This window comes from Fusarium sambucinum, chromosome IV (assembly GCF_050947815.1).
Source record: "Fusarium sambucinum isolate potato_lamoka chromosome IV, whole genome shotgun sequence".
Lineage (NCBI taxonomy): Eukaryota > Fungi > Ascomycota > Sordariomycetes > Hypocreales > Nectriaceae > Fusarium > Fusarium sambucinum.
This window is the reverse complement of record NC_139291.1, coordinates 4,936,395-4,949,901: the sequence shown is the minus strand read 5'-3', so window position 1 is coordinate 4,949,901 and position 13,507 is coordinate 4,936,395. Positions and strand designations below refer to the sequence as shown.

Below are 13,507 nucleotides of genomic sequence, written 5' to 3'. Positions count from 1 at the left end.
TTATCAATCGTATTTTACGGTCTATTCTAAGCCAATCCATTCATCAGATCCCGCATCGGACTCATCTCCATCAACAGCCATGAGCTTGACATCCACATCTTTTCCACTATCCAACGCCTTGACATTCTTCTTTTCGGTCTTGTCCTGCGCTTGGCCCAGCAAATAATCAACCATGTAAACGTTCTCATCAGCAAGCCTCCTGATCTCGTCCCTCATCTTGGCGACAGCTCGTGCGACAACTCTCAACTCAATATCGGCCTTGGCGCGGTTCGCAGAGAGCCAAGCTCCGTGCTTATCGACGATAGCCTTGATCCACACGAGGCAGAACTCGATGTGCGGTGACTCCTCGGTCTGGGCGGCGACGAATCGGAGGAGACGAGAGACGTAGATGGTAGGTAGGTCGGCAACAACAAGGGGAATTTCGTGAGAGGGGATAGCTTGGAAGACGCGCTTGATGAGTCCAGCTTCGTTGAGGCGGAAAGCCATGACCAAAGCCTTTAGGTAGTCTTGATCAGTCTCGAGAACAGCCAGGGTTGAGGCGGGGGTGATTTCCATGTTCAAGTCAAAAGGATCGAACTGGATATCCTGGTCCAGACTGTAAATCAGGAGACCCTCTGTTGAGGCAGCACAGAACGCAGTGCCAGCAGGGGAGAAACCAATTCCAGTCACACGCACCTCCGGTGCCTTCTTTCTCGCTGAAGGATCGCCCCGTTTTGATCCTGGCAGCGTGCTATCCACGCGGTCTTCGCGGTCTGAAGCCTCTTGGTCATCGAGCTCTCCAGCTGGGCCAGCTTCGGTCAGAAGCTTGCTGTTGAGGAATTCCTGAGTACCAGAAAGCGAGAGGTTCACACTGACGGTGAACTTCTTCAGTAGCACCATGGTGGTTACTGAGTACAGACAGATGTACTTGCTGTTACCACCGGCCAACAGGCAACTACCGTCGGTGCTATATCGGATAGTGTTGAAGCTCTTTGTTCCCGCCATGTTTGCTGCTGTTCGACGGTCTGTGAGCTTTCGGCCACCAGAGACATCTCTTCGACCATCAACTCCAGAGGTTTGCTCAGCGTCTGTCACAGACCAGAAGGTCAACTGCCCGTCCAGTGTGGAAATCGCTAATTGAAGCGAGTCTGGTCTAACAGCAATATCAAGAACATCAGCCTGGAGCTGAAGAGGTTCACTCGTTTGTGTTCTGCTGAAGATGGACCAGATACGGGCTGTGCGATCCCAAGAACCACTGATTAAAGAGTTACCGTTGGGTGTGAATGCCAAAGACGAGACTGGGCCTTCATGGCCTGACAACTGGTCAAGGAGCTGGCCGGTCTGAACAGACCAGATGTGAATATCGAAGGAATCGAGGGAACCAGCAGCTACAACTTCACCGCTGGGATCGACTGCCATGCAAGAAAATGACAGTCTTGTAGGTGCGGTAAACGTCCGGAAATTTCGGTACCGGATCAAATCCCAAGCTCGAATAGATCCGTCCAAACTGCTGGTAAAGAGCACATTTCCTTTCTTCGCAAACTCACAAGCAGTCACACCGCTCGTGTGCTCAGTGAAGGTGACGATACAGAAGCCGGACTGAATATCCCAGACCTTGATCTTGCCGTCGTCGGCACAGGTAATAATGCGCTGGCCATCGGGAGAGTAGACAAGGGAGTTCATCGCATCGAAATGGCCTTGTTGCTTAAGGATATAAGACTCAGATTGCCACTCCCACACAAGTAATTGCCCGAGTTTTGATGCGCCGAATGCCAGCCACTCGCCGCTCTTATTAATGGTGACAAAGTCAATATCGTTTTGAGAAATGCTGAGCTTGTGAATCATGTTGAAGTCTGGCATCTCGTACAAGCCGAATAGACCATTGGAGAAACCAGTTACCAGGAGGTTCGTCTCGGGGTGGAAAGCAGCGCATCGCACATGAGCGCTTCCCTGCATGAAGTAGTGTCTTTGCACAATGCGCCATCGCATATCCGAATCGTCATCGTCGTCTTGCATCTTGTCCTCGTCTTCGATACGGTTGATGGGCTTGACATACTGCCAATCGAATACCGCACCATCTTTGCTAACAGTGTAGATGGTCTCCTGATTCTCAGAGAACCAGGCCCCAATGACTGCCTGCTTGTGGCCTGAAAGCACTGTTGGGGTGAAACCCTCCTCGGGGGTCAAGCTCCATATCCGCGCTGTAAGATCCTTGGAAGTTGTGAGAAAAAATCGCGAGTCACCGGACCACTCAATGCTGCTGACGGTATCGAAATGGCCGGTATGGCTGTGGTATCGAACGAAGGGGGCGAATTCTAGCTCGCCCTCGGCAGAAGCATCGGGAGTCGAGGGAACATGCCAGACCTCGATCCTTCGACCGAGTCCAACGGCGAAATGTCGTCCAGAAGGAGAAAATGAGAGCGCTGTGACCGAAGACCGGAAAGAAAAGTGGTAGATGGATATCCTTCGAGGAACATTGGTCAAAATGGCATGGCCATCTTCGTCAATGGAGAGGAGGAGGTTGCCGCGGGGCGTGAGGCCGATACGAGCGATGTTTTTGCGATGAGCGAAAGGCAGGGTGTACGATTTGTTCCTGAAATGATAATTAGTTGTAATTCGAGAGAGGTATTGGTATGGAACTAGGACAAAGCACATACTCTACCAGATTGAACACAGTCACTCTGTTGCCGACTGGCGAGAAAAGATGGGTGCCATCTGGGCTGTAGAGCAGATTGCCCTGGCAGTAAACAGTGCCCAGCAAGTTCGAGAACTATTGTATAATGTCAGCACCTCTCTAATTGACGCACGGTAGTCCGGAATAATCTTTACCTTGAAATCGGTCTTCATTATTATCGACAGATCCTACTCATGATATTTCTAAACGTCGAGTTGCAAAGCTTCGGCCAAAAAATCATCGTTGCGCCTTATCGATAAGAGCCAAATTTTGCGATGGCTCGGGTTCAAGGTTAATCCGAGCCTGTCTAACTGTCGTAGGGAATTATTTGTGGCTGTAGGTGATTGTGGCTGCCGCTAGCCAGTGCTCAGGGATCATCCATTGCTAGGGATAGTGGTTGTTTATTTCGACTGGACCCCTTGGCGCTGCAAGACCCGTTTTGTTTGGCAGGTCATCTCGCTGCCCCGTGTCCACTAGCCACTGTCCACCCACGGACCGTGTCAACGCTAGCCTATCAGAAGCAAGCGTCCCTGGGAATTGCTTTAGGGGGGAAAGGGCAGGAAATTCGTTCCCCTGAAGTGAAGCACGAGCTGTCCTCCCTCTCCACCTTGACCTTTGCACTCGTTCGACCTTCATCGCGATATTGCATTGCAGTTGGTTGTTGACTCTTATTGATTGTCTCCTTTAACGTCGTCTTTATCGTCTTTAATCCTTTTCCACTTCACCGTTTCACCGTTGTACTCGAGTAATCAACCGACAAGATGGCTTCTGCAGCTGCCGAGAACGCTTCACCGATTGGTATTGCCAATCTGCCCAACCAGCGACACAAGATTGTCGCGAAGCGTGGCGCCGGCTTCACTATTATGGTATGTCCCTGGGCAATTACTCTTACTCATGTTGCTTTATGAAGCTGTCTCATGAGCTTCTCCCAGTTTCACGCTGACCGCATCATGTCTAGGTTGCTGGCGAGTCTGGTCTGGGCAAGACCACCTTCATCAACACTCTCTTCTCCACCACCATTAAGAACTACGCCGATCACAAGCGACGCCACCAGAAGCAGGTTGACAAGACCGTCGAGATTGAGATAACCAAGGCTGAGCTTGAGGAGAAGTTCTTCAAGGGTATATAGCTCTACACCGAACATCTCGACCCCCCGCTAACATCCCCTTTCAGTCCGATTGACCGTTATTGATACCCCCGGATTCGGCGACTATGTCAACAACCGCGACTCTTGGATGCCCATCATCGAGTTCCTCGACGACCAGCACGAGTCCTACATGCTTCAGGAGCAGCAGCCCCGCCGTCAGGACAAGATCGACCTCCGTGTCCATGCCTGCCTGTACTTCATCCGTCCTACCGGCCACACCCTCAAGCCTCTTGACATTGAGGTCATGAAGCGCCTCTGTTCGCGCGTTAACTTGATTCCTGTTATCGCCAAGGCTGATACTCTCAGCCCTGCTGATCTGGCCAAGTTCAAGCAGCGAGTGAGTAGCTAGAGATTACATATATTGCTGCAGGCACTAATTCTTCCAGATTGTTTCTGTCATCGAGGCCCAGAACATCAAGATCTACCAGCCCCCAATCGAGGAGGACGACGAGGCCGCTGCCCAGCATGCCCGCAGCCTTATGAACGCCATGCCTTTCGCCGTTATCGGTTCCGAGAAAGATGTCAAGACTGGCGATGGCCGCATCGTCAAGGGTCGCCAATACTCTTGGGGTGTCGCCGAGGTTGAGAACGAGGACCACTGCGACTTCAAGAAGCTCCGCTCCATTCTGATCCGAACACACATGCTCGACCTTATCCACACCACCGAGGAGTTGCATTACGAGGCCTACCGCGCCCAGCAGATGGAGACCCGCAAGTTCGGCGAGGCCCGTCCCCGCAAGCTCGACAACCCCAAGTTCAAGGAGGAGGAGGAGGCCCTCCGAAAGCGATTCACCGAGCAGGTCAAGATCGAGGAGCAGCGCTTCCGACAATGGGAGCAGAAGCTCATTTCCGAGCGCGACCGTCTCAACAAGGATCTCGAGCAAACCCACGCTCAGATCAAGCAGCTCGAGCAGGAGCTGGAGCAGATGCAGGGCAGTGCTGTCCGTAGTCATGGCCGCCGCTAAGCGACGTCAAGTGGACCGTAATGCGTGCATGCATGGCTGCAGTTGGACAGTCATTTCAAATTTCTTTTACCTGGAGCTCCATTTTGGGGTTTGGAGTTGAAAAATGAAAGGTCCGAGAAATACCACAAGAAGAGGACAGTTGGGGGATAAAGAGTCCCCGGGTATACCTGCTCGCTTTACCTGCTGAGGTCGTGAATGAGTTGCACTTTGTGTGACTCGATATCATGGCCACGGCATGCTGTGTAGGAGTTATGATTCCCTCCCCACGGTTTTGTGTTTGTTCTTGGTTGCTGTACCGGCAGCTCACACCTACACGTACGAGACGCCTTCGAAGCGAACAAGACGTATGGAGAAAGCCTTGATAGTCTTGCCCTTTTTTTTTATTACAACCTTTTACTAGAGCCCTTTCCCTCAGCTAGGCACATTTTAGTTCCGATGTAATTTCAATCACAACATTTTATGATACCAGCTTGGATTTTTGATTGTACTTCATCCTTTGTGGTAGAACTTTAATAATGGACACCCAACTATAAACCCGTGCTAATACTATCCCATTGTTTGTACAAATGTTGATCCAGGGAAACAATTACCAAACACCATGCTGCCAATCGACTAATTCGTATTCGAAAGAAAGAAAAGCCCTGTCCATTGACTTCTGGTGACTTCAGACTTTAATACAAGTCCAAACCCACTCTTGTCTTTCCAGCTAGGACATTACCCCGGACTCCAATTGCTATAAGGCATCCATACTGGCTCGAGTTGTCAGTTGTTCGTTCTTGTTTCCAAGTCGCGAAATCTGCAGAAACATATCTGTTCCATAACCCTCAAGACTATGTAAGTCAAGGTTTCCAGCCCAGTACTCAGCGTAGACGCGACTCAAGGGCAGGCCCATGCCGAGTCTCAGATTGGGCGGTCGACTTGTGAGAGATGAAAGAGAGCTTTGATACGGGGGCGCCTTTAAGTCTGCGCGACCAAGCTCCTCTTCTACGTGAAGCTCCTGCATTGTTGCTGCCATTTTGGGAACTTGAGCAAGGTTCTCAAGACGTCTTTGGCTTTGTGGTCCCTTACTGAAAGACCAGAGATGTGGTAGCTCAGCATGGGGAATTCCGCCACCTCGATCACATATCCGTATGATAACATGCTGTTGGTTCTCGCAGATAGTGATCTCGACAGGAGGGGGCTTCACATTGTTTGGATCCGGGTGCATTTTCTGATGACGGTCAATGACGGCTTGAACAGAATTCCGTAGCAGCTCGCCAATTATGTATTCAAGGTGGCTCAGAATGTAAGGGAACGAGGCATCGAGATGACCGTCAACTGTGATGTCAGGAATCTGAACATCTGGACCGTTAGTGGTGCGTGCAAGAGCAGTGATGGCTTTTGAACAACGCTCAACGACATCTTTGGCGTAGCATTTAATAAACACTTCGCCAATGAAGTCTGACTCTGAAAGTTTGGCACCGGGTGAGAAATTGGGCGAATTGTATGTTTCTGTCAGGGAGAGATGCTGCTCAGCAATGACTCGCCTCGAGATACGCTATTTCTTGTTAGCTAATAACAAATTTGCCGAGCATGGGCAACCTACCGATCTCAAAATGGTGTTCATGAATTTGTCAAGCTCGATGGGACTCATTAAACCACCGCACTCCAGGATTCCCATTGCAAGCTGTGGTATTACAGTCAGGTGACTTTTAAGGTTATGGCTGATGAGTTCACACAGCTTGTCGTTTTCCTCCAGCGTCTTGACTTCCTTCACTTTCCGAAATGTATCAAAGGCATGATAATATAAATCATAGACCTCTTTTATATGTTTGTTCGTGGTGACGACGTATGGTAGACGCTGCATGTCTCGAATGCGATGTGCAATACTAGAGGCAGAAGTTAATGTCTGTTTTTGTTGTAAAAGCTGCTCATGGCTTACCGCGTAGGTAATTCGGTGCGAACATAATTGGCAGAGCTGATCAGGCGCGATTCTGTGAGAGATCGGCCAAAGACCATGAGTTGGCGAAGGCTGATAGGGCGAGCTTCTTTTGCGACCCAGCTGAAGCATCATGAGTTAGCTTTTTCCATATTCAAGGGTTCTTAAAGGCAAAAAGGGAAAAAAAACTAAAATGACGTACTCGTCAAGAATAGAAACCGGACGCCATGATGCGTTTGTCGCAGCGCGAAACTGTATATTCGTATACGAAAATCGGGGAGTATTCGTCAAGTAAGCACGCGGATCTATCAATCTACATCGTCTGCTCTGTCGCAGGGCGATGGATGGCATGTCGTCACAGGCGCATGCGAGGGTATACTGTCTCAAATATGTTGTTGCTCGCGTTTTAACTTAATTCGGCTTGTTCGCGTGCTCAAAAGGCTCAGGCTATGTGGTGATGCTGTATGAAAGTGTAATGTGCAAAGATGAGGAGAGCAAAGTAGAAGAAGTCAAGCAAGTAGTATGCATGTGCCGCCTCGGTGGGAAGGAAGCAGCTTTGAGTGACTCGATACTGCTCAGAGACGAAATTGGAGTTTACCCCACATCTTCTGGCGATACCGGCCGGCCCAAAACGGTGGGTTACAGAAAGGAGGAAACACTTCCACTGCATTTATCCCGGTTGCGATTGGTTCCAAGGGTTGATTAACATAGTCGAAGCTGTAGATGGGGCTGTTTTTAGTGTATGACTGCTTATCATGAGCCTTTTCTCCATGATATATAACTGCTTCCAGTTTCTCATCATATGCACCGACCTACATAGGGTAGCTTCATGACTTATGTGGCGCCTACTCTCTTAGCTGGTTGTAGCTTACCATGGATGGCTCCGATACTCAGCTCAGATCCATTGTTATTGATAGAGTTCTAGTTGTGTAATAGCATGCTCCTAGTTTAGTATAATGGTGTTTTACTGGGCCATCATGTTGACGTACACATCCCAAAGATGTTGTCTTTGATGCAACTTGCTATTGGTATCACAAGCATCTTCCAAAGCTACCTGTCTAGTAGGTGCCTATTACCTACTAACCTAGTACCTACTTATACAATGGGCCCTAGGTATCTCTTCAATATCACAGTCCGATAACTTCTTAGATTTCATTTTTTCTTTTTGACGGATCGTGTTTCGCACTTCGTTAGAAACTCTTTCCGCAAAAGTATTTTAAATAAAACAATTGAATCTATTGAAGAGGAACGCATGAGACTCTGCAAAGAATTTTAAGCTTGAGATACTGACAACGTCATTGGCGGGGTGACCTGATGACGCCTGGTGTGGCTGCTTTCCGTTAGGGGGATACTACGTTCAACACCAAGTTTACTCGGCTGTACAAGTACCCGTATAGCAACAGCTGCCAGCTATCGCCTCACGAGTCTCATCAGTCTTAAGTCTCGCACAACTCTCTTGTTCCCGCTTGACGACTGATTACTACTGGCTCTCTCTGCCTGTTGATGCAAGGCGTTGGATCCCTCAACTCACACTCCTTTCCCAGTTTTGCAAATCTATCAAACCTCTCCCCTTTGTTTAGATATCAGACCTGGGAAACGAAAAGTCGAGGGGCTTATTTCAAAGGACTCAAGTTGTGGGTTTCAGCCATTGTCCTTCGCCCTTACTGACATAACCGACCGCTCTGCTCTCTTTTTTCTTTCGCCTAAACCTAGGTGGTCGTCATACCTAGTCTAGCATCCATACCCGGGCAGCATCTGATTGCATCGCATTCACTGCCTTGCGCTCCAGGATATTCTCTTTTGGAGTATATTTCTTTTTGTTTACCTACTCACAACAACAGAACCCTCCCTGCCACCTGTTTTTTTGCGCGACTCGACGCTGTCGAGCTCTAGTTAGCTGAAGCACTGCAATCGTACCCAGGGTGTTTGCTCTGCTCTGCTGCGACTGATTCCACGCTCGCGCATTTGTATCGTGAGAGCTGTCACCTGGACGACTTGCTTCTTTTTTTCCTACTCCAGAATTTAACGAGTCTGCCGTACCGGTAGTAAATTCCTCGCAATGGTGCGTTCCCGCCTGTTCCTGCCCCTTCCCGTTCTGTCTCGTTCCTTCCAGTCCATGCAACCTGCCGTGAGTTGGTAGATGCTCCTCGCACGCTAAGCTGCGTCATCCTTCGCCTTTGGCTCTGTCTTTGGTGTCTGCTGTACAAACCCGAATCGGCATTACTGCATTATACCTCTGGCATAGAAACATCGCGCAAATCTCTTTACCTTGGACATCGAAATCATCATCACCTCCAATAGCATACCATCTTTGCCCCTCTCCATCCGCACTAACCCCAGTCGTTCCGAATACCGACATCATGACCTTCCTTGCAAACCGGTTACCCCATCGTACAAAGCACTTTACTAACATGCACCATGCTCAACAGACTCATGATATCAACTCCCCCAACGACATGGTCATGGACACGGACGATTATATTGGCGTGGCCAACGAGCCTGAGAAGGTCGCTATCATTGACCCCGACAGTTTCGAACAAAGCGAAGGCGACCAGTTGCAAGACCTGCCCTTGGCCACCGACCGTGCGTATTCTTTCCACTATTCCTTCGACTACCTACGATTGTCGCATATCTCTCCTGAAATACACGCGGTCAGGCATTTTTGTATAGGAGACACCCCGGCTAACTGTGCCATGCCTTAGACGAAGCCATGAAAGAGATTTGTCTCCCCCCTCTTATCGACGAACCAAAGATTCTTGGAGACTACGATTACACATGGACTGTTGAGAACTGGCGTAGTTTGAATAAGAAGGAACACGGCCCTGTCTTCCAAGCAGGTGGTTTCCCATGGTTAGTCTGGTTTGACCCTATCGCCCACTCCTTTGCTGACACTGCTATCACTTCCACAGGCGAATTTTGCTCTTCCCGCATGGTAACAATATTGATCAATGCTCTATTTACCTTGAACATGGCTTCGAAGCCGATGAAGTCCCCGACAACTGGAGCTGTTGCGTTCAATTTGCGCTCGTCCTCTGGAACCCAAACGACCCCAGCCTATATATCCATCACACTGCTCATCATCGATTCACCAAAGAAGAAGGCGATTGGGGTTTTACTCGCTTTGTTGAGCACCGCCGCATGTTCAATGTACCCTGGGAAGGGAGCAGTCGACCCCTCTGCGAGAACGACACCGCCAATATTACCGCTTACGTACGCCTCGTCGAGGATGAGACGGGCGTACTGTGGCATAATTTTGCCAACTATGATTCCAAAAAGGAGACAGGATACGTCGGCTTGAAGAACCAAGGTGCAACATGCTATTTGAACTCTTTGATGCAATCGCTTTACTTTACAAACAAGTTCCGAAAGGCAAGGGTTATCTTTGTACCTCTCTTTTTTCGTGTTTTGCTAACTTATGTAGGCCATCTACGAAATTCCCACCGAGACCGATCCAAGCATGCACAATAGTGCTTACACATTGCAACGACTGTTTTATCAACTCCAAACCTCGGATCAGGCAGTTGGAACTACTGAGCTCACAAAGTCTTTCGGCTGGGATACACGACACATCTTTGAACAGCAGGATGTCCAAGAGTTTTCGCGCAAGCTCATGGAAAGAATGGAGGATAAGATGAAGGGAACACCTGCTCAGAACGTCCTACCAGAAATGTTCAGTGGCAAGATCAAGACATACATTTCATGTATCAACGTCGACTACGAATCTAGCCGAATTGAAGATTTCTGGGACATTCAGTTGAACGTCAGCGGAAACAAAAATGTTCTCGAAAGTTTTGAGGACTACATTCAGGTTGAGAAAATGGACGGAGAGAACCAGTACTTTGCTGGTGACCAGTACAAACTTCAAGATGCAAACAAGGGTGTCATTTTCAACAGTTTCCCAGATGTGCTGCATCTCCAACTGAAGCGCTTTGAGTACGACATCCAACGCGATACCATGATGAAGATCAATGATCGATACGAGTTCCCCGAATTTTTCGATGCCGCGCCATATCTGTCCGAGGATGCTGATAAGTCTGTTCCTTGGACGTATCAGCTTCATAGCGTTTTGGTTCACAGTGGTGATCTGAATGCTGGACATTACTATGCCTTCTTGAAGCCCGAGAAGGATGGCTGGTTCTACAAGTACGACGACGACAAGGTCACCAAAGCAACGATGCGCGAAGTTATGGAAGAGAACTTTGGTGGAGAATACCAGACAGCCAACGGCTACCCCCGTGCAACCGTGCAGAAGAAGGCCCCTATCATGCGCCAGAACAGCGCCTACATGCTGGTGTATATCCGTCAGTCGCGACTGGATGATATCCTTTGTCCAGTCACTAAGGACAATATCCCTCTACATCTCAGTAAGCCATGCTGATCAACTTCCATCTAATTATTTGCTGATTGTTACAGGGCAAAAATTCGACGAGGAGACAATTCAACGGGAAGCTCGCAAGAAAGAGGCGCGGGAAGCGCATCTCTACATGTGGGCAAAGGTGATCACTGACTATTCTTTCCAACAATTTGGCGGGACAGATTTGTGCCAATTCGATGCAAACCCTGAATCCGATCCGGCTGCGCCCAAATTTTATCGAGTCCGTCGTGCGATGACTATGGAAGAGTTTGTTGCACAGGTTGCAGCTGATATGAATGAGGATGCGCGAAGAGTGCGACTCTGGCTCATGGTCAACCGACAGAACAAGACGATTCGACCCGACCAACCAATCATGGATCTGCAGCCTACAGTCGACGAGACTTATTCTCGATCTGCCGCACACCGTGATACTAGTTTGCGGGTGTGGGCTGAAGTCGCCGAGGAGGTCAATGCTGATGGCGAGCCTATCTGGCCGTCTTACCAGAGCCAACCCAATGGCGTCATCGTTAAGAACGACACTATTCTCCTCCTTCTGAAGCATTTTGACATTGATGCCCAGACTCTACGTGGTGTTGGCCATGTCTACATTTCGAAGGAGAAGAAGGTTGAAGAACTGCTTCCCATGATCCTTAAGAAGATGGGCTGGGGTGAGAAGTTGCCGGCTGAGGAAAAACTATTGCTTTGGGAGGTGAGGAAATTGATGGTATTGAAATGTTTTGCAGATCTGACCCGCAATAGGAGATCAAACCTACGATGATCGAGCCACTAAAGCCTAAGCAGTCTTTAAAGATTGCAGAGCTTCAAGACGGCGACATCATTTGCTTTCAACGAACCAAGGCTAATGCTGAGAAACGCGCCGGTGACAAGGCTTCACAAGAATCGTGCGTCATTCTATTAATCCAATGGAGGTTGCTGCTAACACCACACTAGAAGCACCACATCTGATCACTTTGAAGATGCGCGCGAATACTACGATTTCCTGGAGCATAGGAAGACGGTGAAGTTCCACCCTCATCCTAACCGATGTGACCCAGCTCAGTACCCCCCATTTGAGCTGGTGCTTAACTCTAAGATAACATACGATGTTTTGTCGGAGCGCGTCGGGGCGTACCTTGATGTGCAGCCTACACACATTCGGTTCTGGACGGTACACACCTCGACAAATAATCCTAAGGCGCCTGTGAGAAGGGGTGCGAACCCAACTCTGCGACAGATCCTCAGCCCCATGGGCTCAACTGCTCTCAATTCTACTCAAAGGAGCGACGCTTTCTACTTTGAGGTGCTTGAGATTAGTCTTACGGAGCTTGACACCAAGAAGAGTATTAAGGTTACTTTGTTGAGTGAGGGTATAACTAAGGAGGTATGTAAGATTTCGAGAAAATCGAGCACTCGAGCTAATAGACACAGGATACGTACGACCTGCTCGTCCCGAAGACTGGAACCATGGATGACTTGGTTGAAGCTTTGATAAAGAAGGCACAAATTTCGGGTGAAGCCGAAAGCGGGAGAATTCGCATCTATGAGACGAGCTCAAACCGTTTCTATCGTGAACCCTCTCGCGACCATCCCGTTATTAACCTGAACGAGTACGCGACAGTCTACGCAGAACGAGTTCCTCAGGACGAGATCAACGCCGACGACAATCAATTCGTCCAAGTTTTCCACTACCAAAACGACGTCAGCCGCGTCCACGGCGTGCCCTTCAAGTTCTTGGTAATTGAGGTGAGACGCTTCGCTACTATACAAGATATATAAGATGTTAACAGGCGAATAGGGCGAGACTTTTGCAGACACCAAGAAGAGACTAGAAAAGCGGACCGGAATCAAAGGCAAGAGCTTCGAAAAGATTAAGATTGCTGTTGTGCGACGATCTAATTACTCGAAGCCGCAATATCTTAATGATGGTTAGTGATACCCGTTGACTTTTTGGTTCAGAAGTGACTAACAATTCCTAGACGATGTGCTGTCAACTTTGGTGCAGGGGGAGGATGATTACCTCGGCCTTGATCACGTAGATAGAACAAAGACACTGAGGAACGGCGTTGGGGACCTATTCCTTCGATAAAAGGTGTTAGCAGAGGAGGACTGTGTCATTCGAAGCATGTAAAGTTTGAAGGCAATGCGTGTCGTCAACGATATGACAGACACGAGTATACAACATTTGCCTATGGTGTGAGGGTGCCAAAAGCACCACACATCAAGAGTTCCAGGCATTGGCGTTATCGTTTGATCGGCGAACGCGTAGTTGTAAAGAGAACAAACGCAGGAATGGACTGCATGAATGTCTGCGCTTGTGTGACTTTTACCTGGTGACCGGAGAATAGGTCGAAAGACGACGAAAGGCAGCACAAACCAAGCAAGATAGTAGACGAATACGGTATAAAGTTTTATTTTTTACTCTTATTTGAGTATTCTATTTGTGCATGTTCCCCCCTGGCTTTAGCATATG

General features: G+C 48.8%; 4 protein-coding genes across 4 annotated transcripts; 2 read left to right on the top strand and 2 right to left on the bottom strand.

Annotated features, from left to right (window-relative positions):
- Positions 1 to 21: 21 nt before the first annotated feature.
- On the bottom strand, positions 22 to 2,826 carry FSST1_001676 (snoRNA-binding rRNA-processing protein PWP2; the record flags this gene model as incomplete). Its single annotated transcript, XM_083227592.1, has 3 exons — positions 22 to 2,572; positions 2,637 to 2,749; positions 2,809 to 2,826. The coding sequence occupies 3 exons, from the start codon at positions 2,824 to 2,826 to the stop codon at positions 22 to 24; spliced, it is 2,682 nt and encodes an 893-aa protein (XP_083091858.1).
- Positions 2,827 to 3,414: 588 nt separating this feature from the next.
- On the top strand, positions 3,415 to 4,765 carry FSST1_001675 (septin CDC12; the record flags this gene model as incomplete). The annotated part of the gene is made up of 4 exons (XM_083227591.1): positions 3,415 to 3,519; positions 3,612 to 3,774; positions 3,827 to 4,137; positions 4,187 to 4,765. The coding sequence occupies 4 exons, from the start codon at positions 3,415 to 3,417 to the stop codon at positions 4,763 to 4,765; spliced, it is 1,158 nt and encodes a 385-aa protein (XP_083091857.1).
- A 733-nt stretch (positions 4,766 to 5,498) lies between these two features.
- FSST1_001674 (protein kinase PKP2) lies at positions 5,499 to 7,034 on the bottom strand (the record flags this gene model as incomplete). Its single annotated transcript, XM_083227589.1, has 4 exons — positions 5,499 to 6,302; positions 6,351 to 6,633; positions 6,687 to 6,806; positions 6,886 to 7,034. The coding sequence occupies 4 exons, from the start codon at positions 7,032 to 7,034 to the stop codon at positions 5,499 to 5,501; spliced, it is 1,356 nt and encodes a 451-aa protein (XP_083091856.1).
- Positions 7,035 to 9,043: 2,009 nt separating this feature from the next.
- FSST1_001673 (ubiquitin-specific protease UBP15) lies at positions 9,044 to 13,123 on the top strand (the record flags this gene model as incomplete). The annotated part of the gene is made up of 10 exons (XM_083227588.1): positions 9,044 to 9,266; positions 9,386 to 9,533; positions 9,593 to 10,058; positions 10,105 to 11,047; positions 11,097 to 11,746; positions 11,797 to 11,939; positions 11,989 to 12,418; positions 12,466 to 12,780; positions 12,833 to 12,962; positions 13,014 to 13,123. 10 exons carry the CDS (start codon positions 9,044 to 9,046, stop codon positions 13,121 to 13,123), a joined length of 3,558 nt encoding a protein of 1,185 aa, XP_083091855.1.
- Positions 13,124 to 13,507: the final 384 nt, after the last annotated feature.